Raw genomic sequence first — 26,980 nt, forward strand, 5'->3', positions numbered from 1 at the left:
TTCGCTGCAGAAGGTCAAGATTTCTCTGTGACCTGTCCATACATACACAAATAGCTATTTTACATGTTATTTTACAGAACACGGTTCCAGCCTACGCTTCATTCATCCTTCATTTGTCCAGGTAACCTCATCCAAAAAGTGAAAACCACAGAGAATATCACTTTGAGAGACACAAACAACAAAGATATACCGGACCACAAAACAGCTTTGCTGCCTTTGCCACTGCAGGAACAAGTCATCTCAGTGTTGGCTGTCCAGTTCTGCTGTTACTCAGCAACAGGTTGCTTAGAATTCAGGGCATGTGGGGGGGAAAAACCAAAACAAAGTGAAAGAACATGGTTGAGTCTAGATGGAGTCACCACTCGATGCATCACGGTGTTGAAGGTGGTTTGGGAGAGGGACAGGAGCCTTGACTGTCAAAGCTGGCTGCTCGGCCATGCCACTGTGGAAGGAAAAAAGGAGATGAATTACTGAACAAAGATATCAACCAAGCCAAAAACAACAACAACAACATTTGCACCTCTGATTCAGAGCTCCATGTGTGCTTGGACATAGATTTCTACAGAGGTAGGTTGACCCATTAAACGATTGGGGGGGGGAAGCACTATGACTGCATCACTCTGCGGCGGTCATTTCTATTGATGTGAATAGATACACCCTCCATGAGCATGCTCTCAAAAGAATCACTGGATGTGGGCAGCTGTGTTTGGAATGCTTCTTTCTATACATGGTTGAAAAATAAATATTTCACAATTTAAAATTACTACTTCCGCTGATTGCTTTCACCTCTCCGCACTTGATTCTCACAACAGGATTTGTTCTTTCCCCCCTTTTCCTCTCCCAAAGAAGGTGAGATCTTTGACTGCCAGGCCAAGAATGTCTTCTATGGCCCACCCCATTGTTATGGCATGGGCTGCCAGGTGAAGTACGAACTGCCTCTTCTCTCATCCGATATAGGCAGTAATGTTAAGGTTGTATTGTTCAGGTGGGCTTTTTCCTGATTTGGTTTTAATGGTGTTTAATTGAGTTAATATTTTAAAACTCTGTAAGTGTAAACAATGGTGAGCAATGAGGAAAAGTGATATAGAAATACAGTACATAAACACACGGGAGTTTCAGGATGGCTATGGGAGGTAAGAAGCAGTTACTTTTTGAGCTGGCTATGTTTTCGTAGGCTGTGATCATATGCACAATTAGACCTGCCATAAGCGTGAATGCCGGGTGGATTTAAAGGCATGATCAGACAACAACATCTGGGAAGCGCCCCACAGCCATCGGCAACCCAGTCTGCCACAGAAGCGGAGTTAAAAGACACCGGGGAAAATCCAGTAGAAAACAGGTTGCGACAGGTCACGGATGGATGTTCCACTGTCTGATCGCTCCAGCACGCTCTCATGGCGTAGGGATGGTCTGATCAGGCCATCCCGACTCCTTGCCATTGTTCCCCCCCCTTCTCAGTATGTGCATCATCGCAAATTCCATAGGGAGCCCTCAGTGCGGAGATGCGATTAATTGATTCCTTATTTAAGCACATTGGAAGCAAACGGCAAAAAAAACCGTGGTTGCGTCTGATCACGCAGTGGTGGGCTGTGCCCACAGCTTCCAAGGACTGTATGATTGTGCAACTGCGGGTCAAATTCCTCCGAAGGAAATAGCCTCGCTTCCCCCCGCCCCATTTTTTCTGGCGTGTGTGACCACAACCTTAATGTCATCAAGTTTAATTTTCTGTATGGCTTTGATTCACAGCAATGCTATAATCCCTAACCAAATATAAATGTTTCCAGTTTTATGTGCATGTAGATCCCTTTATAAACATACTGTTTTTTCCCTACTTAATGCTGTGAGAATAAATCAATATCATTCTCATTTTACATAATCTGAAAAAAATTAAAACACACGTTTAAAATTGGTGATAAATGTTGGGTAGATTAAGAAGGAGAACAAATACCAAGCCTAGCCCTGATGCTATAGTTCAATAAATGCCACTCTTGGACTTCTGTTTTGTGGTTCAATAGGCCAGTTATAGATTTTAGTAGCACTTTGCTTGCAGCTATTGACACCACATTTGGAATACTGAATTCTTCTTCTTCTTCTTCTTCTTCTTCTTCTTCTTCTTCTTCTTCTTCTTCTTCTTCTTCTTCTTCTTCTTCTTCTTCTTCTTCTTCTTCTTCTTCTTCTTCTTCTTCATCATCGTCATCTTTAATTTATCTTTCCCCCTAACACAACACATACAATAGATATTAAAATTGCAACAATCCTTGTCTGCAGGCTCACAGTCTGATAAGGAGCATAAAGAATGGGGAGAAGGAAGGAATAAAATGCATGGTATTGCTGCCCCCAAAGAAATTTACATGCCCCCCAATGAAAAAATCCTGGCTATGGGCCTGACGGTGCAATCAAGAAGGAAAAGAGATATGCAAAAGACAGCACAGGAAACATTATCAGAAAAAAATGAAGAGGGCAATAGAAAGGAATCAAAGCACAGATAAAAAGCAACAGAGGTTCATCTGGAGATTTTCCCATCAGAGAAAGATCTTCTACCAAGCTACCTTGACATCTGCTGAGGGAAAGAAATATAGATACCCCTGTGTTTTCTCTAGAAGGGGTGAAATCAACTTGGTGGGGTCAGTTTCCAGTGGGAAAAAAGCTGAAAGAGAAAGAGATAAAAAGAATTTCTCTCCCCACATTCCTGTCTCCCATTTCAAACTGTATCCTCAGCTGTTTCATTGTATAAAAACTCCCATTAAATAATCATAGAACTTAATGTGCATTTCTGCCCTAAGAGATTCAGAACAGACAGAGGACTCGCAATTTCACAAGCAATAGATTATCTGGAATTTTTCAAAGCAGTGTTACTGGAATGAAATGAGTAGAACCTAGATGGATATGTCTCAAACAAGATTTTGACAGAATTAATGGAAGATGTTGGGAATAAACAAGGCACTCCAGAATTGGGGGGGGGCTTGTGAGTGAAAGGTGGGTAAAGGTTTTAAAGATTTCTCAAAACAACTGCTTGCTTCAAGTTAGAAGGAACAGGTCCAGAAGAGACCTTTTTGAGAGCAATCCTAAGCAGGTCTACTCAGAATCGTACTCAGGTCTATTCAGTGGGGCTTACTCCAAAGAAAGTGTCTTTAGGATTGCAGTTTGTTTGTTAAACTATTTACACTCCATCTTTCCATTGATTAAATGGTGGCTGAAGGCAGCCTTTAGATGTGGGGTATACCACACCACACCAACATGTTAAAAGATTGTAGATGCAAATAGATTGAAAAAGACAGGAAAAAAATCTCTCTCAATCCATCTCTCTGAAGAGCAGAAAAAAGGCTGGTGCAGCAGGAGAGGAAATTTTATTTCACTCCAAGATCCCTATGTATTTTGCATGAAGCTTCATTATGGAATCTGTAAGGCAACCATCTCTTAGAGTGTTCCCACAGGATTCATCTTTAGTTATTAACAATTTATTTTATTCATGATCTTTGGGTGTGAATGCACTGCCTAGGGAAAGCCTAACCACATTTCGTCACGGGCTGCTTTGCTTTGCTACTTAGAAGGAGCCAGTGCTGAAGGTCAGGACAGACAGGGAAACACAGCCCGCCTGCCCACCCCCCCTCTTGTTCCTAGACTATTGATGTGCAATAGAACAAATTTAGAGTCCAGTGGCACCTTTAAAACCAACGAAGGTTTACTGATAGACAAGACAGCCAGGATAAAAGCCTAAAAGGGGGAGGGGAATTCTCTTGCTGGTGGCAACTCAACATCCAGAGTAATAATCACAGGCAAATGGGGATGGGGGTCAGAAAGGAAAAGGCTTTTTTAAAAAAACCCAACCAACCCCCCTTTGTTCTTGGTAAACCTCAGTCGAGGGCAGCTTGGGACCAAGAGAGCAGTTGTGACAGAACACATTGCACTTGTATAATTTTTTGTTGTTCAGTCGCACAGCCAAGTCCGACTCTTCGCGACCCCATGGACCAGATCACGCCAGGCCTTCCGGTCTTCCGCCGTCCTCTGAAGTTTGCTCAACTTCATGTTCGTTGCATCTATGACACTGTCTAACCATCTCATCCTTTGCCGTCCCCGTCTTCTTTGACCTTCAATCTTTCCCAGCATCAGGGTCTTCTCCAGTATAATAAGAGGTGGCAAAAGAGAAGAAGCAGTAGAAAAGAAAGGTTGAAAGAAATCTGGTCAATGTGATAAATGATAAGTTTAAGAGAAGGAGATGTAGGTAGTGGTGGTGGCGGAGGAGGAGGAGGAGGAGGAAAATTGGTAGGAGCAACAGGGATAATTATAGAGGTGCAGTGTACAACAACCTCATCACTTGAATATTCAGCAAAGATATGATGAAAAAGAGATAGGAGATGGAGAATAAGCAGAAGATGAATGTATTAGATGAGCACAATATGATTACTTAGCAGAAAAATATGCTGTCAAGACGAAAACAAGTTTATAAGGAACAAAGTTGGCGCAAGAATAAATATTCTGCCAATGAACTGTGCTTACTTCATTTCTGAGCATTACTCAAAAAGGGTGTTGACAAGCTGGAAAAGTTTCGAGAAGAATATTTGGTCAAGGGCAATGCTGAAATAGATTTTTATAATTTCAAAATATTTCAGATTTTGACTCTGAACTTTGACCTCAAGATTTCAAATGTGACAGAATTATTTTGCCTCAGTGAATATTTTTAGTTCTTTTGTCAGGTGTCAAACACTGCAAGAGTTCCAATAAATGGTTAATAATTCATAATGGTAGTAGTTGGTCAAAGACTTATAAAAAGACTTACAAACATATTACACTGTCTGAGAATGAGTTGGGCCTTTGGTCTACCAGTACTGTCTACTTTGACTGGCAGCGGCTCTCCAGGGTTTTTCTCAATATCTGCTTCCTGAGGACTGACCCTAAGGCCTTCTATATGTAAAGCAGGTTCTGTAATAGCAAGCCACAAATAGTTTTGACTGAGGCATGTAAGCTAATAAAAAGTTAATACCCAGTATTTAAATCAAATATTGCTAGATGTTAAGTTCTTGAAATGGAGGAGTGTAAGTTCGAGTAGGAGTCTGAAAAAAATCTTACAAGAAAAAACAAGCAGACCATACACTGAACATGAGTCAGCAGTGTGATGTGGTAGCTAAAAAGGCAAATGCAATTTTGGGCTGTATCAAAAGAAGTATAGTGTCCAGATCCTGCGAAGTGATGATATCGCTTTACTCTGCTCTGGTTAGATCTCACCTAGAGTACTGTGTTCAGTTTTGGGCACCACAATTTAAAAAGGATATAGTCAAGCTGGAATGTGTCCAGAGGAGGGCAATAAAGATGGTGAGGGGTCTGGAGACCAAGTTCTATGAGGAAAAGAGATGACTGAGAGGTGATATGATAACCATCTTCAAGTACTTGAAGGGCTGTCATATAGAGGATGATATAGAGTTGTTTCCTGTTGCCCCAGAGGGTCAAACCAGAGCCAGTGGGTTGAAATTAAATCAGAAGAATTTTCAGCTAAACATTAGGAAGAACTTCCTGACAGTTAGAGCAGTTCCTCAGTGGAACAGGCTTCCTCCAGAGGTGGTGGGCTCTCCTTCTTTGGAGGTTTTCAAACAGAGGCTAGATGGCAATCTGACAGCAGTGCTGTTTCTGTGAACTTAGGCAGATCATGAGAGGGAGGGCAGGAAGGGTTGCATCAGTGCTTAGTTCTTGTGGCCCTTTCTTACATGCCCAGGGAAATGCTGATCACCACCTTGGGGTCAGGAAGCAATTTTTCTCCATGCCAGTTTGGCTGGAGATCCTGGATGTTTTTTGTCATCTTCTGGGTGTGGAACAGCAATCACTGGGGTGTGGAGGGGGAGGTATTTGTGAATTTCCTGCACTGTGCAGGGGGTTGGACTAGATGACCCTGGAGTTCCCTTCCAACTATGATTCTATGAGAACATCAGGAAGAAGCATTGTTCACTATCTCCATCCAATGAACTATGAAGGAATATTTGAGGTACAAGGAGGTCAGTTTCCAAGACTAGGGAGCCCTGAGTTCAAGTCCTCAAATTGTTCAAATTGTTTCTTACAAACAACCTGGAATGCTTTTGATATGCCTGACATCACAGTGCTGGATTAGACAACCCAACATTGTATTTTATTGCAACATTCCCAAAGCCAGCCAGAGAGTTAAGTGGCTAATTAATAGAAAACAGAGAGTGAGTATAAATGGGCAATTTTCTCAGTGGAGGGAGGTAAGCAGTGGGGTACCGCAGGGATCAGTACTTGGTCCACTGATTTTTAACTTGTTCATTAATGATTTGGAGTTGGGAGTAAGCAGTGAAGTGGCTAAATTTGCAGATGATACGAAGTTGTTCAGGGTGGTGAAAACCAGTGAGGATTGTGAGGCACTCCAAAGGGATCTGTCAAGGATGGGCAAGCGGGCGTCAACATGGCAAATGGGATTCAGTGTGGCCAAGTGCAAGGTGATGCACATTGGAGCCAAAAATCCTAAATATAAAACACATTGATGGGGTCTGAACTGGCAGAGACTGAGCAAGAGAGAGATCTTGGAGTTGTAGTAGATAACTCACTGAAAATGTCGAGACAGTGTGTGACTGCAATAAAGAAGGCCAATGCTATGCTGGGGATTATTAGGAAGGGTATTGAAAACAGATCAGCCAATATAATAATGCCCCTATATAAATCAATGGTGAGACCTCATTCGGAATACTGTGTGCAGTTCTGGTCACCACACCTTAAAAAGGATATTATAGCTTTGGGAAAAGTGCAGAAAAGGGCAACTCGAATGATAAAAGGGTTTCCTATGAGGAAAGGTTAAAGCGCTTAGGGCTCTTGAGCTTGGAGAAAAGACAACTGAGGGGTGACATGATTGAGGTTTACAAGATTATGCATGGAAAAGAACAGGTAGAGAAAGAAGTACTTTTCTCCCGTTCTCACAATACAAGAACTCGTGGGCACTCCATGAAATTGCTGAGCGGTCGGGTTAGAACCGATAAAAGGAAGTACTTCTTCACCCAAAGAGTGATTAACACATGGAATTCACTGCCACAGGAAGTGGTGGCGGCTACAAGCATGGACGGCTTCAAAAGGGAATTAGATAGGCATATGGAGCAGAGGTCCATCAGTGGCTATTAGCCACAAGGTATAGATAGGGGCTCTGGGGCAAGTGATGCTCTGTCATCTTGGTGCTTGGGGGGGGGGTCAAATTGGGATGGCTTCTAATGTCCTGGCCCCACTGTTGGACCTCCTGATGGCACTGGTATTTTTGGCCACTGTGTGACAGAGTGTTGGACTGGATGAGCCTTTGGCCTGATCCAACATTGGCGTCTCTTATGTTCTTATGTCGAACATAAATTATGAGTTAGAGTATTTTTGGCTCAAATCTCAGCTCAGCCTGTACACTCTGATTAGTCTTCTAGGACAAGGCATTATCTTTGACACTCAGTACCCTCCGTTGGCCTACATTACAGAACTGTTGTAAGGATTATTTTATATATTGCATTCATATGCCACTTTTTTCATCAGGGAGCTCAAGGTGGCTTACATGGGATTTCCAAGAGATATCCCCTCTTTAGCTTCAGTAAGACTGCTGCATCTTATTTAGTTAAAAAAAGTTATATGCCCTCTCTGAGACCTGCTCAGTGTGTCTCACAAGGCAAAAACAGCAGTTCAGACCATACTCTGGAGCCCAAGACAGAGAAAACAACAGTTTTATACATGAATGATTTGCTCTACCTTGACTTGCTCACTGCATCACTGTTTTGGAAAGCATCCACATGAAGTTGGCCTCTCTTCAGGGGTCATTTCGGGGGGGAACGTGGGGGAATGCAGTTCCCCCGGGTGAGGTACAGGGGGCGGGGCACATGATGAAGCCCCGCCCCCTGCTTCCGGCCGCCCCGCTTCCGGCCCTCATTCAGCCAGGAGGAGGCAGGAGAAGAGGGAGGGTAGGTTGCTTCCTCCCTGCCTCTCCCCACCCCTGCCTGCCTGGGGCCAGGGAGGGCCTTCACGGGGCTTCCTTGCACTCCTGCCGGCCTTGCAGGTCCACCGCCGGGCCCCTCATGGGGCTCGGCAGTGGAGCTGTAAAGCTGCCGGCGGCGGCCGGGACCGTTGGGGGCGGGGTGTGTGGCCTTATGACACACTTCTGGTGATGTCAGGGGGTGTGGCCTTATGACACACTTCCGGTGATGTCAGGGGGTGTGGCATATGCTAATGAGTTATGCTAATGAGTTCCCCTCGCTCTTTTTCTACGAAACGACCCCTGCCTCTATTCATCCTGCTTCTGTGTTTCCAATACTTTGCTGTCCTCTTTCTGAATCCTGGTTTGACAGGAGCTTTTTTGGAAAGCTCACAGCCAAAGCTCCTTTGGACATTGTGTGGATAGGAAGGTGCACATTTTTTTCATGTCCTGCTCATATTGGTGCCATTTTCCTTACACCAGTCCCTGCAGTGGCCATATTCCCCCCACCAGAAGGCTTTTTTAAAAAACAGGCAATAACTATACAGCTATAATGTTATAACAATCTATTACAACAATGCACTAGTTCTCAGCTTTCTTCTTTTTGAAAGTCTCTGTCTCTTTTGGTTGTAGAGTTATAAGGAGAAATGTGCAGCCAGTATTTTTCTTCTTACAATTGTCAGACTTGGGCTTTCACTTTCACTTTGTGCCTTAGTCTTAGCAAGCATCTCATCTTTGCAACTTTCCAAAATTCTTTCCAATAAAATTCTCTTCAACAAATTGTGTTCTGAGAGTGGATTGCCTGGGAACCTGACAATAACTCTACAACCCGAAGGGTTAGAGACTTAGGGCATTTCCCCCATGTCAGTTCTGGTTTATCCCCAATTTTCATATGCATTTTGTGCCTTTCATTTTTGCTTCTTTGTTGTTGCTCTTTCACTATTTTTAATTTTTAGTTCTTTTGAGACCACTTTTACCCCAGTCTTTTTCTGGAAGCTGATTCTGGGTCATCCTTTTCCTTGCGTGCAATGTTTCTGTCAGTTTCTAGCTTCTTTCCTCACAAAGATATAAGTAAAATGGCATATCTGTGCAAGGAACAAGTCCAGTAGCACCTTAGAGACCAACAAGATTTTGGGGGAATAAGCTTTTGAAAGTCAAAAGTCTCTTCATCAGATATGGGTATCTGACAACACTTCATCGTATCTGATGAAGGGAGTATTGACTCTCAAAAGTTTATACCCTCCCCCCAAAAATCTTGTTGGACTCAAATACTGCAGACCAACATGGCTACTCTGAAACTATCTTTGCAAGGATGTGAATAGTGACTTACTTTTGTAAAAACGAAAGCTGGGAATTCAGAGAACCTGCTAAACCTATTTTTGCAATGCTAAATATATCAATATAAGCATGCACAAAAAATAAAAAGGGCAGAGGTGCTGTGACACCACCAATGATGCCACTGATGATGACAGCGCCCTCCCTTTAAAATCCTGAATGTTTAAAGGCACATGTGGAAGAAAATAAACTGACTCAATAACTGTGAAAATGTAGAGGAAGGGCATACGTGCGGGAGAACCATGCCCAAGTAGATCCCAGTGCTTATGAATTGACTGCCAAGAAAATCAGGAGTAAATGGAGCATGCAGAAAAGCCCTTACTTTTAGAAAAAGGCTGGGAACCAGTATATTGTTACAATCCTGTAGTGATATACCGGCCCTGGCCACACGGGGGGAAATGACACAGCCAAAGTGCGGCTTTTTAGAGACACACGGCAGTGGGATCAGACACATCCCCTGAGCCGCCATGCAGTTGCTCATGCCGGGGGGGGACCACAGAAGGGAGAGCGAGGCAGTCAGCTGCGCATGTGTGCGCATGCGCAGTTCTGCCAGGAGCCTTGAATGCTCCTGAAGATGGGCACGCCAGCGATCCCACAGCCGTGCTTGCTGCGGCGTTTCAGGTAGGTAGTGCTCTGTTGTAGGTTCTTTTTTGCTGTGCGTTATCGGCCTTCATGGACGGATTGGGGATGGGTGGGCACCGCTTCCCAGATGTTGCGGTGTGATCGCGCCCGTTTGCTGCACCCCTGATCCGTCCCTCTTGCGGGGCTAAACCTCCTGTGTGACTGGGGCCACCTATTACCATTTTTTAAAAGCACGTTAAAAGCCCTATGGTGGTGCTGGGGTACAGCAGACATAGAGGGCCGAGGAAAGAAAACTTGAGGGAAAACTTCCATGTGGATGCTCCATTGCCCCCGCAAATCTCTCTCCATTTGCCACAGCAAAGAGAGCTACCTGGAAAATCCATGCGGAGGCGCCGATGAGATGATAATACACAGTGAGAAGATACTCAGCCTTGACAGCGCTTCCCATTTTAGCATGCAGTTCTTAAAAAAAATAAAATACTGAACAATGTCAAAGGTAATTCAATCTATCTCCTAAATAACATACCATGTAGAACACTGCATGCTGTGTAAAAGCTATGATTTCTACAACTTTATTTTCACTTGCTTTTACACATATACATGCACTCTCAGGTATTACAATCATAGAAAATTAAAAGTAACACACTTGGGTCTAACCATTAAAGGAAGTGCAGTCATTGTCTCTTTAATTAATTGGAATACTATAAAATGAATGCACAGCAATGATAACACTGCCTTTCCATAGACAGATGCTATTACTACAGGGATGCCTCTTTCATGTCAACCATTGCCAGTGTAATTTTTTTGCTTGTTTTGCAAACCAGCACCCAGCTGCTGAGCTTGTGATCATCAGATACTTCACGAAAAAGAAATCTAGCATCGAGGCCCAGCCAGGCCCTTATCTTATTAAAAAAAAAGTTGCCCTTAATTTGGCCTCAGCAGTGCTTCCCATTTTAGCGTGCAGCTCTTCTTTAAAAATACTGAACAACATCAAAGTTAATTCAATCAGTTTCCTAAAAATTAGCTAATGCAGGTCAGCAGGACCCACTTCCTCAAAGATGATGTAATTGTTCAAACTGAAAATCAGATCAAGTAAATGGTATAGCATACAGGATATACACATTTTTAGAGCTTTGAGATCATAAATCACGAGCAATCTGCCTTGAGGCCAAGAGTATAATTTCAAGCAAATATTACTGAAGTTTCTGAGTGTTCGCCCGAGGATTCAGTTACATATATGCAACTGACAAGCTCCACCATCTACAAACTAAAACAAATTTAGAGTCCAGTGGCACCTTTAAGACCAACAAATGTTTATTCAAGGTATGAGCTTTCGTGTGCATGCACACTTTGTCAAATACATTGGAAAGGAAGGTAGATTTCAAACTTATAGATAGAGGCCAAACAGCAAATTAACATGTAACATGGTGCAGATGCTTTAAGATAATCAAAGTGAAACTAAATAATAAACTAAGGTCTACAGTTGTTTTGACTTAATTAAGAGGGGAAAAGGACAGCAAAGTAATAAATATGTAAAAATAGCGGATAAATGTGAGAAGGCATCTTTTCTAATTGTGGGAAGAAGCCTACCCCAGCCTGATTTTAAGGTTGCCAGTAAGCAAAATGCCCTGACTGTTTAACAGAGGCTTAATGTGTGGAATGGGCAACTGGAGCTTTTCACAGCATGGAGGTAAATAACCTTACCTGGGCCCCTGTCACACGGGCAGGAAACTGCAGAGGAGAAGTGTGGCTGTTTGCCCCGGGGCAAACTAACATGCAGTAAAGCGATCAGACCTACTGTGGAGGTTCTGTGGAGGTACTGTGGAGCTTCCGTGGGTAGGGAGAGGTGCCGATCACAACACACGCCTGCGCGTAATGAAGAAGCACACAGCGTGGCGAACTGGTTTTCTTTTTTTGTGTACACTACGAATGCGCATGCTCCGTTGGGTGCATGTGCGCATCCACGGAGACTTGGGGGGAAAAAAACCCTTTTCCGCAAGGGGACATGGGCGGGCGCCGGATGCCACCGGAAACGCGATCAGACGCCCGCCCTTGCCCCGCAGTTTCTGGAAACTAGTACCTCCAAGGTACTAGTTTTTTGCTGCGCTTTTTCGGCAGGAAGCCTCAGTTGTGCCACGGAAGCGCTACGCTTCCCAGATGTGCTGGTGAGATCGCGACCGGAAACTCCGCTTGTCTTCCGTATCTCTTGCGTGGCTAATGTTGCGTGTGACCGCAGCCCTGGTAAATAATATCCCATTAAACCTCAATTAAAGACACAAGGCAGGTTTTTTCTCCAGGCAGTTGGCAACCATACCTGGTATTCTGAAAATCCTTTTCTGGATGACCTTAATGGGCAGTAAAGTGTCTTGAGAAGGGGATGGCAAGCTGAGTAAATTGAGGGGAAATGGGGGAGGGGCCTGAGTGCTGAGTGAAGGAAGAGGACAACCATGCCGAATAATTAGCACGTGTCCTATTGTTGGCTACTCCTCAGGTGCTAGGTTGTGGTATTTGTCCCATGCAGCCCCAGCTCCTCCCTTCCTCTACCACCTATAAGAACAATGGTTTGTCCCCACTTACAACTTGGCAGTGTAGTACCCACCTACAACTTGGCAGTGCCAAGTGCCCCATTTCACTCCTCTACACCTAGTGCTATTGTCATTCCCCAGTATTAATTATGTTATCCTCTAGCACTGACAGATAATGACGGGGAAAGAGATTGAATATTTTATTAATTAAAATATATAGTTTTATTATATGTCGAATACTGTTTTTAGTGTGCTGCATGCTTATTTTGTAATCCTGTTTATTGCATTGTTGATTGCAAGGCCCCTTTAAAAAAAAAAAGAGGCACCAGAACTCTCAAGAGGGAAATGAAGTTTTCAATCTGTATGCTGAAAGCTCATGAACTTTGTAACATTGTAAAAAGAATTTTGTTGAAGAGGTTCTGGAACTCCCTTCCAGGGCGTTTCCCCAGAAAAAAGCCCTGGTTGATTGTATATACCTGTACTTTAAATCATACTTATGTGTGTACCTAAAAACATAGTATGTGGAGTGATCGTCAAGCGACTTCCATCATAGCCCTCTGTTAAAAAGGGATGTACCAGCAGAAATGTTCTTAACTCCTTTTGTAGGATCACAAGCTAACAGTAAAAAAAAGAAAGAATGGTATATATGTATGACCTTAAAACACTGATGAAGTTCAGTGACACACTAGTATTGACTGACTGTGTGCATGTAGGATATTGAAAACTGGGAAATACTTCTTCCCTTAATTCAAAGATAATTGAATTCAAAGACATTTGAATTAAGGGAAACCTTATTCCCACATTATTTTATAGGGAGTTTCCTATTTGCAAAGAGTTAGAAACAGAAGCCATTTGTTTGGCTTTGTATGCTTTCAAAGGTAAATAATTATTTTATATAATACAACCATTCCCCTCACCATTGGCTTTACATTGCTGGGTGATGTCCCTGAGCAGACTACAAAAATAAAGCTGAATTTTGTAGAATATTTCTCCAGGAAAAAAGTTCCCCTAACAGCACCAAGCACTTCAGGGGAACAGACTTCTAAATATTAATATGGTGTGTGAAACAGTTTGTGGTCTTTGTGCCAAAGTAATGAAAAACAGAAACTCAATTTTCATGCAATCAAATTGTTCAAAACAGAAACACAAGGCCAAGTTAGTTGCAAAAATACATAATCAGCCTCTCTCTCCAGCCTTCATTTACATGACATATTCTATTATGGGTTATTTTAAAGCAGTAATTCCAAATTTTGCCTACTTGGTGACTACGTTGACGAGAAAATTAAGTTTTTTGATGATTTGCTATTAGAGAATGATTTTTCTTAAACACAGCCCCAAACTGCAAATATGATTACTTGGGCGTTTGATATATGATCAGCTTAAAAAAACAATAAACTTCTTTAAAAACACCTGAGAACCAATTCTAGCGGTTTTCTTTTTCTTAGGCATTATTTGAGATACTAATGAAAGATTTGATTCTGATTGAGATGAACTTTCTCTAGAGATGTATCATTACTTTAAATACACAGATGGTAATGGTCTTGAAGAAGCCCTCTAGGATTCATAAGCGGCTGAGGTACATTTATTAAACAAATAAATGTCAAGGGCCTAAATGACTGAAATTGCCTTATTAAATTTAAGACCTGTTTTCTAGTCACAAATTTATGACAATGCGATTTTGTGATGCCAGATACTGCCAAGCATAATCTCCAGAAAGCTCTGCTACACCCCTTTCCCCTCACTGTTTATAGAAAACAGGCTATGTTAAAAAATAACATTTAAAAAAATATGTCTCTTATGTGATTAATACCTTGGAATGTTTCGAATGGGACATCAGAGGAGAAAAGGAGTGGAATGACTCTGCTACTGGGATCACTGCCTTGGGGACACTTCCAACAGGCGCTGGATTTTGCTGTTGGCAAAAATAGATAAAGGGTCATTTGCATGCAGAACTGACACCTTCAGCTGGGTAATAAATAGGGCCATGTTTATTTTATATATTTATATTGATCAAAGGGGATCTGCGATTCCTGTTGATTAAACCACAATGCAAACCTAGATGCAGTGCAGGTCATTGGTGGGATGCAGGAGAATCAGGCCTCCTCTCATTTGTGCATTCCTGAATTTATGGGTGAGGCCACCCTGGCTTTGAGCCTTGAGTCATCATGTACATATGGCTCAGGTTCCTCCTTGCCAAGACTTCATGATGCTTGAGGGAGGTGTGCTGCATCCTGTTCTCCTGGCCACAGTATCTATAGGTTGAGGATAATGACACCTTTCAAGGGCTTCCTGTCCCAGGCCTATGAAGGCACTAAGGCCCCAGGCCTGGTCTGAGGCCTTGATGCCTTCATAACCCTTCACCATCCAAATAATGCCCCAGGGAGCTCACCTAAACTGTACTATGTACCATTCAAGCAACTTGATATCAACTGCTACCACCACCATGGAATACCAATGCCTAGACATTTCAAAAACCAGTGAATTTCCTGTTACCATTTTCAGAATAGAGCCGGCAAAGTGCCAGTTTGCCAGAGGGGGGAAAAATCCTACTTTGCCACCAAATGAGTGACCAACTTGCACACACTGTGAAATAAAGGGAGGGAGGGTATCTCCCACACTGGTGGTCAAAAAGAGAAGGGGGGTAGGGCAATTGCCCACCCTCATATAGCCTTTGTTCTCCCACCCCGAACTCCATCACAAAGAAGGTAGTGTCACGCTATCCATCTCTCCCTTCTGCCTGCTGAGGCAGGTGATGCCCTTATGTCAATACCTCTTTGAGTCAAGGGTATAGGAACTGTCTAGTATGCAGACATGGAGTAAGAAGAGCTGCCATGTTCAGATGGGTAATGAAAAGGGCCAAATTTGAGTTTCCGGGAAAATTCTTGGGCTGCTCCCGAGTTCCCCTGCCCTTCTTGCTTATTTTGGAGACCCCCCCCCCCGAACTTTGTGTCATGTTGGGCTCCTCCTGGATCTCTCAGAGGGAGGCCAGATGCAGGAGACTTGTGCAGTCCCCCCTGCAACAGCAGTTAGCGGGGGAGAGATCCTTCCATCCTGATGCAGGAGCAAGAGGGGGACCTCCCTTTTTAGACTTTGTTTTTCAAGTTTGATTTGCAACAAAGGTAAAGGCGTTTGTCTGTTTGTGTCCTCTTATTATCTGTTGAAGACCTTCATGGAATGACCCTTTAAGAATATCTTCAACTTTGGAAATAATTTGTGGCTGCGAAAAGGAGTGGAGCAAAAGAAACTAAAATGGCGATGGTAGGGGAAAACGAAGAAACCCCAGCAGAGGAAATGATAGCGATAGACTTACAAAATACCGAAGTGGGACAGTTAACTCTGGAACAGTTCAAAGAATTCCTGATTAACGAGGTGCGACTGGCAGCGGAGGAAGCCTGTAAAAACATCATCAAGAAACTTCAAAACCCCAACATGGAACTCGAGAATGAGGAGGAGCCTGCGCTATATCAGCTAACCCCTGAGATTCCTGAGAAAGAACAGGATGATAGCAAGAAAGAAAAGATACAGGATTCATCTCTTATTTTTACAAAGAAAAGAAAAGACGGTTCTAGGCAAGGTAAAGAATTAAAGAACTCTGTAAAACGCGCTGAGAGAATAGAACTTATAAAAGGGATCAGGCGAAAAGAGAAGAAATCAATTGAAAGAAGAGCAAGGCGCCCCCATAAGAAAAACCACAAAGAAAACAAAATAGAGGCTGCGGTCACACGGAACATTAGCCACACAAGAGAGACGGAAGACAGGCGGATTTTCCAGGCGCGATCTCACCGGCACATCTGGGAAGCGTAGCGCTTCCGTGGCACAACCAAGGCTTCCTGCCGAAAACACGCAGAAGAAAACTAGTACCTCGGAGGTACTAGTTTCCGGAAACCGCGGGGCAAGGGCGGGCGTCTGATCGCGTTTCCGGTGGCATCCGGTGCCCACCCATGTCCCCTTGCGAAAAAGGTTTTCCCCCCAAGTCTCCGTGGATGCGCACACGCACCCAACGGAGCATGCGCATTCGTCTTGTACACAAAAAAAGAAAACCAGTTTGCCGCACAGCGCGCTTCTTCGTTGCGCGCAAGCATGTCCTGTGATCGGCACCTCTCCCTACCCACGGAACCTCCATGGTACCTCCACAGAACCTCCACAGGAGGTCTGATCACTTAACCGCGCGTTAGTTTGCCCCAGGGCAAACAGCCACGCTTCCCCCCTGCAGTTTCCTGCCCGTGTGACCGGAGCCAGAGCTGGCAAAACAGAAAAGGCAGAACCTGGAAATGAAATACCTCAAGTATAATGAAATACCTCAAGTATAAAAGGGCAAGTCATTTATTTGTGATTATCAAAAAGAGGTGCCCCAGAAGACAACGCTGCAGTATGTATCTGGCAGCAATATAACCTCTTCTGCCTGTTTAAATTATGGAATGCTCAATGGTTTTGGTGTTGGAAGTTTAAGTACCGGGTAGTCAGGCTGTTCACATGTTTAAACGTAGTTAGCCAAATTTTGTATATTCTGTAAATTAAACGGAATAATTAGAGAATACTTAGTTACCTTAATGTAAGAAGTTAAAAGTAAAAATATACAGACAATGAAAGAGGGAATGTGGCAGTGTATTTATAATTTTGTTCCCTTATGAATGTAACGGTTTTCGAGTTGGAAGTTTAAGTACCGGGTAGTCAGGCTGTTCACATGTTTAAACGTAGTTAGCCAAATTTTGTATATTCTGTAAATTAAACGGAATAATTAGAGAATACTTAGTTACCTTAATGTAAGAAGTTAAAAGTAAAAACATACAGACAATGAAAAAGGGAATGTGTCAGTGTATTGATAATTTTGTTTTCTTATGAATCTAAATGAGATGCAAAGTTATGGAATAATAGTAGAAATAAAATAATAGTAGTAAATACTGAGGTATAGAACAGATATGAAAACTGAGTTTTTATTTTGATGAGACTATATAGTATATAAAATGTAGAGATAATTACTGAATTTGACTGGGGAAAGTAGGTTATCATTACTGCTTAGGTTGTTTTATAAACTTTGGGAAATCTATGCTGAGTAAATAGATGAAAGATCAGAAAGCTGTCTGTGTTGATCTTGAATTAAAGAGAAGAAAGTCTGGTATTGCAAGTAGGAGAATTCTTATACTAGGGGTTGGTAGATGGTCTGGTACATGAATTAGGAAAAATATAGGTTGAATTATGGTTAGAGAGATAGATATGATATGAGAACACATCATTAGGTTACTTCTGTTCACTGAAACTCTTTGTTGAAAGAAGCGATGGTATTTTTTGTTTGTTTGTTTTGAAAACCAATAAAAAGATTGTTTAAAAAAAAGAAAGAAAAGGGCCAAATTTATTTATTTTATTTATTTATATTTCTAACAGACAGTAAATGCTTAACAGGGTCTGAGAACCTTGAGTGACGGAGATTCACATGAAATTCTACAGTTGAGATGGTCAGTTAAGAGTGGCGGTTAAGAATGATAGTTGAGAGTGGAGTGAGAAGGATAGTTAAGCAGAGCGAGAGGATCATGAGGGGTCCTGAATTAGAGAAATGGGGCAAGTAGCCCTTCCCTGAGGGAAATAGTTCCTAGTAAAGGGGGGTGGGGTGATTCCTATGAAGTGGTTAAGATGGGAAATTGGATCTTGTATGAATGTTAAATAATTTTGAGGCAAAGAAGTTTATGCTTGTTTATTTAAGCAGTGACTGTCAAAAGATTTCTCTCAACAGTTTTAAAGGCCTGTTTGTATAACAAAGCAGCTACTTGATTGTGCTAAATATTGTTTATATTTCTACAAAGTTACCTGTTCACCTTCTAAGTCCTAAACCTGATACCTATCTGACCATTTCCCCTCAAAAATGAATAAAGCAGTTTGTTAGTTTTGAATTATCATCAATCTCTCATGTCCCATTATCAGACAAAGAAAAAAGAAGGATTTTAATTGTTCCCTAGGATGGGTCAGCATATATCCATATACATTTAAGCAACTGGGTGGGACAGACAGAGAAACAACAAAGAAAGAAAAGGGGCTGCTCAGCCAAGAAAAAGATAAAGGGAAGAGGGGAATTGTTATAAATCGACTAAAGGGAATCTGAAGCACCATAGGTCAAACTCCATTCCAAACCTGGATGCAAGGTGGGATGCAGAAGAGTCAGGCCTCCTCTTGTTTGCGCATCGTGATGTTTGTAGAGCATGTTGTGATAATGTATGGCCATTATGAAGTTTTCACTTTTAAGGTGGCCCAGCATGATTCTAGTCTCTGCAGTCCTGCACTGGTTCCATCCTTGCCAGGTCATATTATTAGCAGAGCAATTGTGAGACCAGCACAGGATTTGCAATGTATGGAACAGGTGATGTGATGAGCATGCATAAATAGTTATTGCTTTTGTATACTTCCTGTACTAAACAGGTAGCTCATGGACAGCAAAGAGGGCAGAATGACATGGAAACCCAAAGATTATTTTATTCCAAGCTGTGCCATCTGAAAAAGTTGGGGGAAAAGATTTACAGAACTACACATAAGACTAATATGCTACAGCTTGGTCATACCCTAAGAAACAACTTTTTGGCTTCTCTGACTTTGCTGGGGCTACAATGCATGAAGGCCAGAAAGAGCCAGTGAAAAAGTGTAGTACAGAGAAGAAGAAAAGACTGCCTCCTCTGGAAGACAAGCTCTCTGCTTCTCTTGCCAGTCAAGTATTCTTCAACTAACCTACATGTATTGAAATACACAGTTTTGACCTGCCAGTCAACCAGAAAACAAAACTGGGACTTTCACATAGCAATCCAGGGTTCCCTTCCTGTGTCAATTATGTCAATGAAAATGATTATATGCTTTAACAACAGCTGCTTTGCACATACCCATATTAATGGCCAGATGTTCAGTAGTGTTGTATATATAAGGATAATGTAGAGTTATTTATTTCTCGCAAAACTGAAGATGTTTTCTGAGCATAATGGCATATACAGAACTCATGGGACAGTAGTACTTCGTTCATCTTGTCTGTTTTGTACAAATTTTTAATTGGTCCTCATCAGTGCTACAGCTCAGCAACCACTGATAGTGCACTGGGGTATAATGTCCAACATCTGTAACATCTGGTTTAAATTCTTTTTCCTATCCTTGGAGGATCTGTAGGTTCTGCAGTGTTTGGTTTAGTGGTGTGAGGTACTCATTCATTCATGAATTTATTTCCTACCCCCCCATGTTGCAAAAAGTTTGCCCAGAAAGCAGATAAAAGAAGTACATCATGTTTGGAGATAAAAATGGAGGCTGGTGATCTGAATTAGCCCCTGTAAATGATCACATTTAAATGAAGCTGAATAATACATTAATCTGTACCAGACTGTATGCTGGCTGCCAATGTTCCCTCTAAGCTGTGGAGTCTTGTGAGCAAAACTTCTACTTTGTGAGCTACTGGCTTTAAAGTTGTGAGCAAGCGATTTGGCTACTGCATAAATTAGTTTGCTCTGGAGCCTTCCTTCCTGAGCTGAGACAAAAATGTGTGAGCCAGAGGCTAAAAAACTGTGAGCTAGCTCACATTAATTCAGCTTAGAGGGAACACTGCTGGCTGCTACTCCATGCATAGCCTTGCCACTTAGCACAGTCTGTAGCATAGAGGTCCTGTAATAAATTTGGGTTCTGGACCCCACCCCATCCTCTTCAGTCTGTATACCTGCTTTTCATGTGCTCAGCCTTCTATTTGCAATTGCTATTTCTGAGCAAACATCTTGTAAATATGCAGCTTTTATCTTCAGTCTGGTGTAGTGGTTTGGTGTAGTGATTAAGTGCGCGGACTCTAATCTGGGAGAATCAGGTTTGATTCCCCACTCCTCCACTTGCTTCTGGCTGGATGACCTTGGGCAAGCCTGATAAGAGCTGTCCTTGAAAAAGAGCAGTTTCTGTCAAGAGCTCTCAGCCCCACCTACCTCACAGGGTGTCTGTTGTGGGGAGGAGAACGGAAAAGGAGTTTGTAAGCTGCTCTGAGACACCTTTGGGTAGTGAAGGGCGGGGTATAAATCCAATCTCTTCTTCTTCTTCTTCTTCTTCTTCTTCTCTTTTCAGCCTTCTACCCAGGAGCACTGCTTACAGTACCATCCTAAACAGAGTCAAACCTTTCTAAGCCCACTGAAGTCAAGGTGACTAATTGTCCTATGATGAAAGTTTTTCTTATTGATAGTTATAGCGGATACCCTTAACATTACTGTGAATTTGAATTTTAATCTTGAATGTACTCATGGCCAACCTCACTTTCATTCCCTAAAATGACTTTGTTATTGAATTTTCATCATATCCTTCCTTACATGAGCTTACAGCAGTGTACATGGCTGTTTCCTCCTCACAGCATATTTGAAAGCTATGAGGGAGCTCCTTAAAAGAGCCCCCATGGCAGCTGAGATTTCCCCTTCCCCAAAGAAACAAACCTTTCTTCACTGGAGAGAATCTTTGGTTCCCTGGGGCAGCAAGGTAACATAGTGTTTGTGTGTCTTGTTTACTGGCAATTTTTGGATACTGTTCTAAATGAGTTTCTGCTTCAGTGAGTTTCCCCCCCCAGAAGATATTTACATCAATTTCTTTTACTATGTTTGATCTTCTTCCAAATCCAAAGAACAAAACAACAAGGGACAAAAATTACAGCTGGATGCACACCATATATGTACTCAAGAAGTTTGTTCTGGGATCACAGCAGCTTCCATTCCCTAATTGGCTTCTCTGGGAGAGAGAGGGGAGAGTCACCAGTGTGTTGCCTGCCAAACCTTTAAACAAATTAAGGTTCCACACAACAGGTTAAACTGAACTAGCTGATTAACAGTGAATGGAGGGAGGGATGAATCCAGATGCCCTTTTCACACAGAAGAGCCTACATAGGCATGATGACAATGCTCCCTCTAAGCTGTGGAGTCTTATGAGCAAAAATTCCACTCAGTGAGCTACTGGCATTAAAGCTGTGTTATGTATTGATATGGACATGTCTGGACACGTAGCGCTAAGGAAGCCATGAGGTCTAGCGCACCTTCAGGATTTAGAACAATAGCTGACTCGGATCCTAGTGCAGACCAATAGGTTTGCCCGGATCCTAAGGTTGACCTATGATGGACTCTTACACTGTAAATAGCCAATCACAGGAGCGGGGTGTGTGTTGGGTGTTGTGTGCTGCATGGATAAAAACAGGGTTCGAACCCAGCTAGTTTGTCTCTAGTAGAGCTGAATTTCACTGATAAATATGAGCTGATCACTTGCTAACACGTCTGAACCCAGTACATTATATTGGCGATGAGGATGGGATCCTGATGAGGAAGCCAGATTCAGACTCTGGCATGAGCACTGCACCACGCAACGACAACGAGCTCCAGGGCACCGCACCTCACACCACTCCCAGAAATGAAGAGATCCAGGCCTCCAGGCCTCCACGCCTCACTTAGGCCACCGAGTCATGGCTGGCGCTCTGGGACATCTGGAATTCGACGCTACTACCCTGAGCTGTGGGAAACATGGGTGGAGCGGCTCAACTACTACATCCATTTCCATGACATCACCAACGAGGAGAAAAAGAAATCGCTGCTGCTCAGTTCCAGTGAAATTGCAACCTTACGGCTGGTGCAAGATCTCCTCGCTCCAAAGTCCCTGGCAGAGGTGAAGTACAATGAGTTGGTCAAGGTGATCACTTACCACTTCGTGCCACAACTGACCAAGATGACATGGCGCCTAGACTTCTTTGCGTGGCAACAGAAGCCCAAGGAAGAGGCCACTGATTTTCTGGCTGGTCTACGCTGCTTGGCCACCAAATAAGGATTACCAGATCTTGGAGATGCTCTAATGAACCAATTTGTTGTGGGCCTCCAAGAACATAACCCTCGAGAAGCCTTGCAGGAGGCCAACGCATATGAAAAATCGCACAGGGATCGCTGCACACATGCGGCTCACCAGGCGCACGCCTCCCTAACCTCAGACATATCGGACGAGGACGAAATCCATCAGGTTTGTCACCCACCTCGACAGGATTCGTGGTCATCGACCACCACCGCTAATGCCAACCCTGTGAGGACAGCAGCCAATACCAACAACCGACCTGCAAGGTCCAACCCGCAAACACCGTGCGCCAGCTTTGGGGAGGACCACGAACACCGCTCATGCCACTTCAGAGATGCTTCATGCAGATCCTGCAGGAAGGTTAGCCACATAGACTGGGCCTGCCGCTGCAGAGGTCCCCGGAGACACACCACCACCCACCAGGAATCCGCGGAACTGAACAGAACAGCTGCCCGCTATGATCAGTTACTGAGTTTGCCCCGGAACGCCCCAGATAAAATCCATGTAACTGTGTTGATAGAGGGGTCCCTTTGTGAGATGGAGCTGGACACAGGGTCCTCCTTCTCCATCATCTCGGCAGAGATGCTAGCTAAGCATCTGCAGAAGCCCATCTCAGGGTTCACCCTTAGAGACTTCCAAAAGAACCCGGTGGCTGTGAAGGTGTGGGGCAAGTTTCAGGTGGAATACAAACATTTCAAGGGTGCATTAGACCTACTAGTGGTTGAGACGTGACTCAGAAGCTTACTGGGCCTGTCCTGGTTTGTGCCTTTGGGATTGGAAATAACTGGGGTGCACCACGTGTGGTTTTCAATGGTATGCTGGGCCGCTACACAGGTCCAGCTGTGGCCCTGGACCTTGACCCGGTGATGCGGCCCATCCAGTTAAAAGCCAGGAGTGTCCTGTTCACCCTCAAGCCCAAGATTGATGGGGAACTGGAACGCTTGGTGGCCCAAGGAGTCCTGGAGCCGGTACTGCACGCCCACTGGGAGACCCCCATAGTAATGCCAGTCAAGTCAAATGGGGACATCCGCATCTGCATGGACTACAAGTGTACTATCAACAAAGACCTCCAGGACCACGCGTACCCAGTCCCGGTAGTCAGTCATGTGTTGGCCTCATTGGCGGGCGCAAAGATTTTTGGTAAATTGGACCTGGCTCAAGCATACCAACAGCTTCCCGTCAATGATGCCACAGCTGAGGCCCAAACAATCGTCACACATCAGGGCGCTTTTCGGGTGCGGCGCTTGCAATTCAGGGTGAGCGTCACCCTGGGGATCTTTCAAAACCTAATTGACTGTCTTCTTAAAGGTATCCCCGGGGTCCAGCTATTCTTTGATGACGTTTTGATTGCCACCCCCACACCCAAGAGTTTTGCCGACACACTGCGTGCTGTCCTACAATGATTCCACATGGCCGGGTTGAAGGTGAAGTGGGAGAAGTGTTTGCTGGGGATGCCACAGGTAGAGTTCCTGTAATTCACGGTCGATGCACAGAGCATTCATTCAACACTGGATAAAATCAACACCATTGTCAACGCTCCACCACCCTCGTCCAAGGTCAAACTCCAGGTTTTCTTGGGGCTGCTGAACTTCTACCACTCTTTCTTGCCCCACAAAGCTGCCATCATGGAGCCCCTGCACTGTCTGCTCGACAGACAGGCCAAGTGGGTCTGGGGCCCGAAGCAAGCCACTGCGTTCCGGGCCATCAAGGACCTGCTGACATCGAACGCAGTCCTGGCACACTTCAATGAAGCGCTTCCCGTGGTCCTCACCTGCGACGCTTCACCGTATGGGGTCAGTGCCGTCCTAGGCCACTACCTTCCCAATGGCTGGGAGGTCCCAGTGGTCTACTACTCCAGGACCCTCTCCTTGGCCAAGCACAACTATGCTCAAATCAACAAGGAGGCGTTGGCAATCGTGGTGGGGGTCAAGAAGTTCCACGACTACCTGTATGGCCAGCCCTTCATCATCGTCACTGACCACAAACCCCTCTTGGATCTCCTGGCCCCCAATCACCAGACACCGCAGATGCTGTCTCGCCGAGTGCTCTGTTGGTCCATCTTCCTCACAGGCTACCGGTATGTGCTGTTACATTGACCCAAAAAAGCGATGGGCCACACAGACGCCCTCAGCTGCTTGCCATTGTCTTCAGGCGACCCAGACCTGGCGCCTGCACACCAGATCCTGCTCCTTGAGGACCTGCTGGACAGGCCCTTTCAGGTAATCGATGTGTCCCACCACACCGCTCGAGACCACGTGCTGTCCCATGTTCTGGACTGGGTGCGGAGGGGGTGGCCCACGAGTTGGGTGGGCCCGGAGTTCACAGCATTCTCCTCCTGCTGGGACAAGCTGTCAGCCCACAAGGGCTGCCTATTATGGGGAAGTCAGGTAATAGTTCCCGCACCACTACGGCAGTGAGTCCTCATGGCCCTCCATGAAATGCACCTGGGGATCGTGTGGATGAAGGCCCTGGCCTGCAGCTATGTTTGGTGGCCTGGCATAGACAGTGAGATTGAGAACTGTGTCAAACATTGCCAGACGTACTAGGAATCCTGATCAGAGCCTCCCTGGGCCCCGGCGTGGCAGTGGGAATCCTCCGGGAGACCCTGGGCTCAGCTACACCTGGATTTGGCAGGTCCCTTCCAGGACCAGCTATTCTTCATCTTAGTAGATGCATTCACCAAGTGGCTAGAGGTGGTACTGGTTGCATCTACATCATCCAGACCCGCTATCCGCGCTATGTGGTGAATCTTCAGCACACATGGCATCCCCGACTCTCTTGTGACAGACAACGGGACAGCCTTCATGTCAGCAGAATTCCAAGAATTCGTAAAGTACTATGCTGTTCAACACATCCGCTTGGCTCCCTTCCACCCTGCAACCAATAGCCAGGCCAAGAGAATGGTGAGGACCTCCACAGAATCGTACAGGGTGAGTGGGACCACCAGCTGTCAGCCTTCCTTTTCAACAACCTGATAACCCCACACACCACTACAGGTCACAGCCCCGTGGAACTCCTAATGGGAAGGCGGCTAGCTACCCGCCTGGACAGGCTGCACCCTGACCGGGCCCCGGAGCCCAGTGCAGGCCAAGAGAGCCAAGGGGTCCCCCGAGGATTCTTCCCTGCCGACCCAGTGTATGCCTGCAACTTCACGAGGGGGCCAGAGTGGATCCCGGCCAGAGTGGTCAGAGTGACCGGGCCAGTATTTTGTGTATGAGGTGTCCACAGAAGATGGACAAAGGCTTTGCCGGCACATCAGCTCTGTGGCCACCTTCTTCCTGAGGAACCCACAATGGCCACACCGGAGGACCGTGATGATGACCTGCCAAGCCCCAAGGAAACGGAGTGCATGAGGCCCACGCCAATGAGCAGTGCCCAACAGGATGCACCAGCCAAGAGATCAGTTGGGTCGCCAACGCCAGCCACCATGGAAGGAAACACAGATGGCCCAGCACCACCAACCCCTCCGGACTCAGCGGGTGAGCCCACTCTGGCCACTGCATCAGAGTCTGCTGCACCTCCAACTGAACGCCGCCATTCAGAGAATGGCGCAGGCCAACCTATTTCCAAGAGTATGTCAGCTAAGGGTTCTGAACCATGGGGGGAGGGGTGTTATGTATTGATACAGATATGTCAGGACATGTAGCACTAAGGAAGCCATGCAGTCTAGACACCTTCAGGATTTAGAACAGTAGCTTTGCCAGGATCCTAAGGTTGACCTATGATGGACTCTTACACTGTAAATAGCCAATCACGGGAGTGGGGTGTGTGTTGGGTGTTGTGTGCTGCACAGATAAAAGCAGGGTTCAAACCCAGCTATTTTGTCTCTAGTAGAGCTGAATTTCACTAATAAATATGAGCTCGATCACTTGCTAACGCATCTGAACCCAGTACATTATAAGCTGTGAGTGAGCAATTTCCAAGCAGGGTTCAAACCCAGCTATTTTGTCTCTAGTAGAGCTGAATTTCACTAATAAATATGAGCTCGATCACTTGCTAACGCATCTGAACCCAGTACATTATAAGCTGTGAGTGAGCAATTTCCCTACTGCATAAATTAGTTTGCTCTGGAGCCATCTTTCCTGAACTAAGACAAAAATGTGTGAGCCGGAGGCTAAAAAATTGTGAGCTAGCTCACACTAACTCAGCTTAGAGGGAACACTGCATGATGAGGTGAACCAGGGGTCTTTTGGGGCCGGAGCGCTGCTCCGGGAGCCCAGGAGCTGGCAAACGGTGGTGGCAGCAAGCCCTGCCCCCAGCTTCCCCCGCTACAGCCTGTTGCTGGCCTTCTGGGGCCCATGCTGGAGCGCTGCAGCCCAAGGGAGGCCCAAGGAGGCCCGTTGCTGCTTTCCCGGGGCCAGTGCCGGAGCGCTGTTGCCCAGAGAAGGCCAGAAGAGGCCCCCCTATTGTTTTTCTGAGCCCGCGCCAGAGCGCTGCGGCCTGGACGAGGCCAGAAGAGGCTCCCCGCCACCTCTCCGGGCCAGTGCCAGAGCGCTGCGGCCTGGAGGAGGCCAGAAGAGGCCCCCTCGCTGCCTTCCTGGGCAAGTGCCAGAGTGCTGCGGGCCGGAGAAGGCCAGAAGAGGCCTCCCGCCGCCTTCCGGGGTATATGAGGAATCTCCGGGGGGTGGCGGAGGCTTGAATGGGGGACTGGGGGCGTGGGAGAGCCTCCCCCCATCTCTTTGCTTTCTTTCTTTCCCTCCTTTCCTTCCCCTCCTTTTCTTTCTCTCTTTCCCCTCTTCCTTCCTTCCTTCCTCTATTTTCCTTCTTCTTTCCTTGTCTCTCTTTACCTCTT

The 26,980-nt window shown here is 45.0% G+C and overlaps 1 protein-coding gene across 1 annotated transcript in view; it reads right to left on the minus strand.

Moving 5' to 3' along the window:
• Positions 1–370: 370 nt before the first annotated feature.
• SYT6 (synaptotagmin 6) overlaps positions 371–26,980 on the minus strand; it is a 118,342-nt gene continuing 91,732 nt past the window's right edge. The window contains exon 7 of the mRNA XM_015429262.1: positions 371–442. Coding sequence (XP_015284748.1) covers positions 371–442 — 72 coding nt within the window. The remainder of the gene's footprint in view (positions 443–26,980) is intronic.

This window comes from Gekko japonicus, unplaced genomic scaffold, assembly GCF_001447785.1.
Source record: "Gekko japonicus isolate JY-2015 unplaced genomic scaffold, Gekko_japonicus_V1.1 scaffold786, whole genome shotgun sequence".
Classification (NCBI taxonomy): Eukaryota; Metazoa; Chordata; class Lepidosauria; order Squamata; family Gekkonidae; genus Gekko; species Gekko japonicus.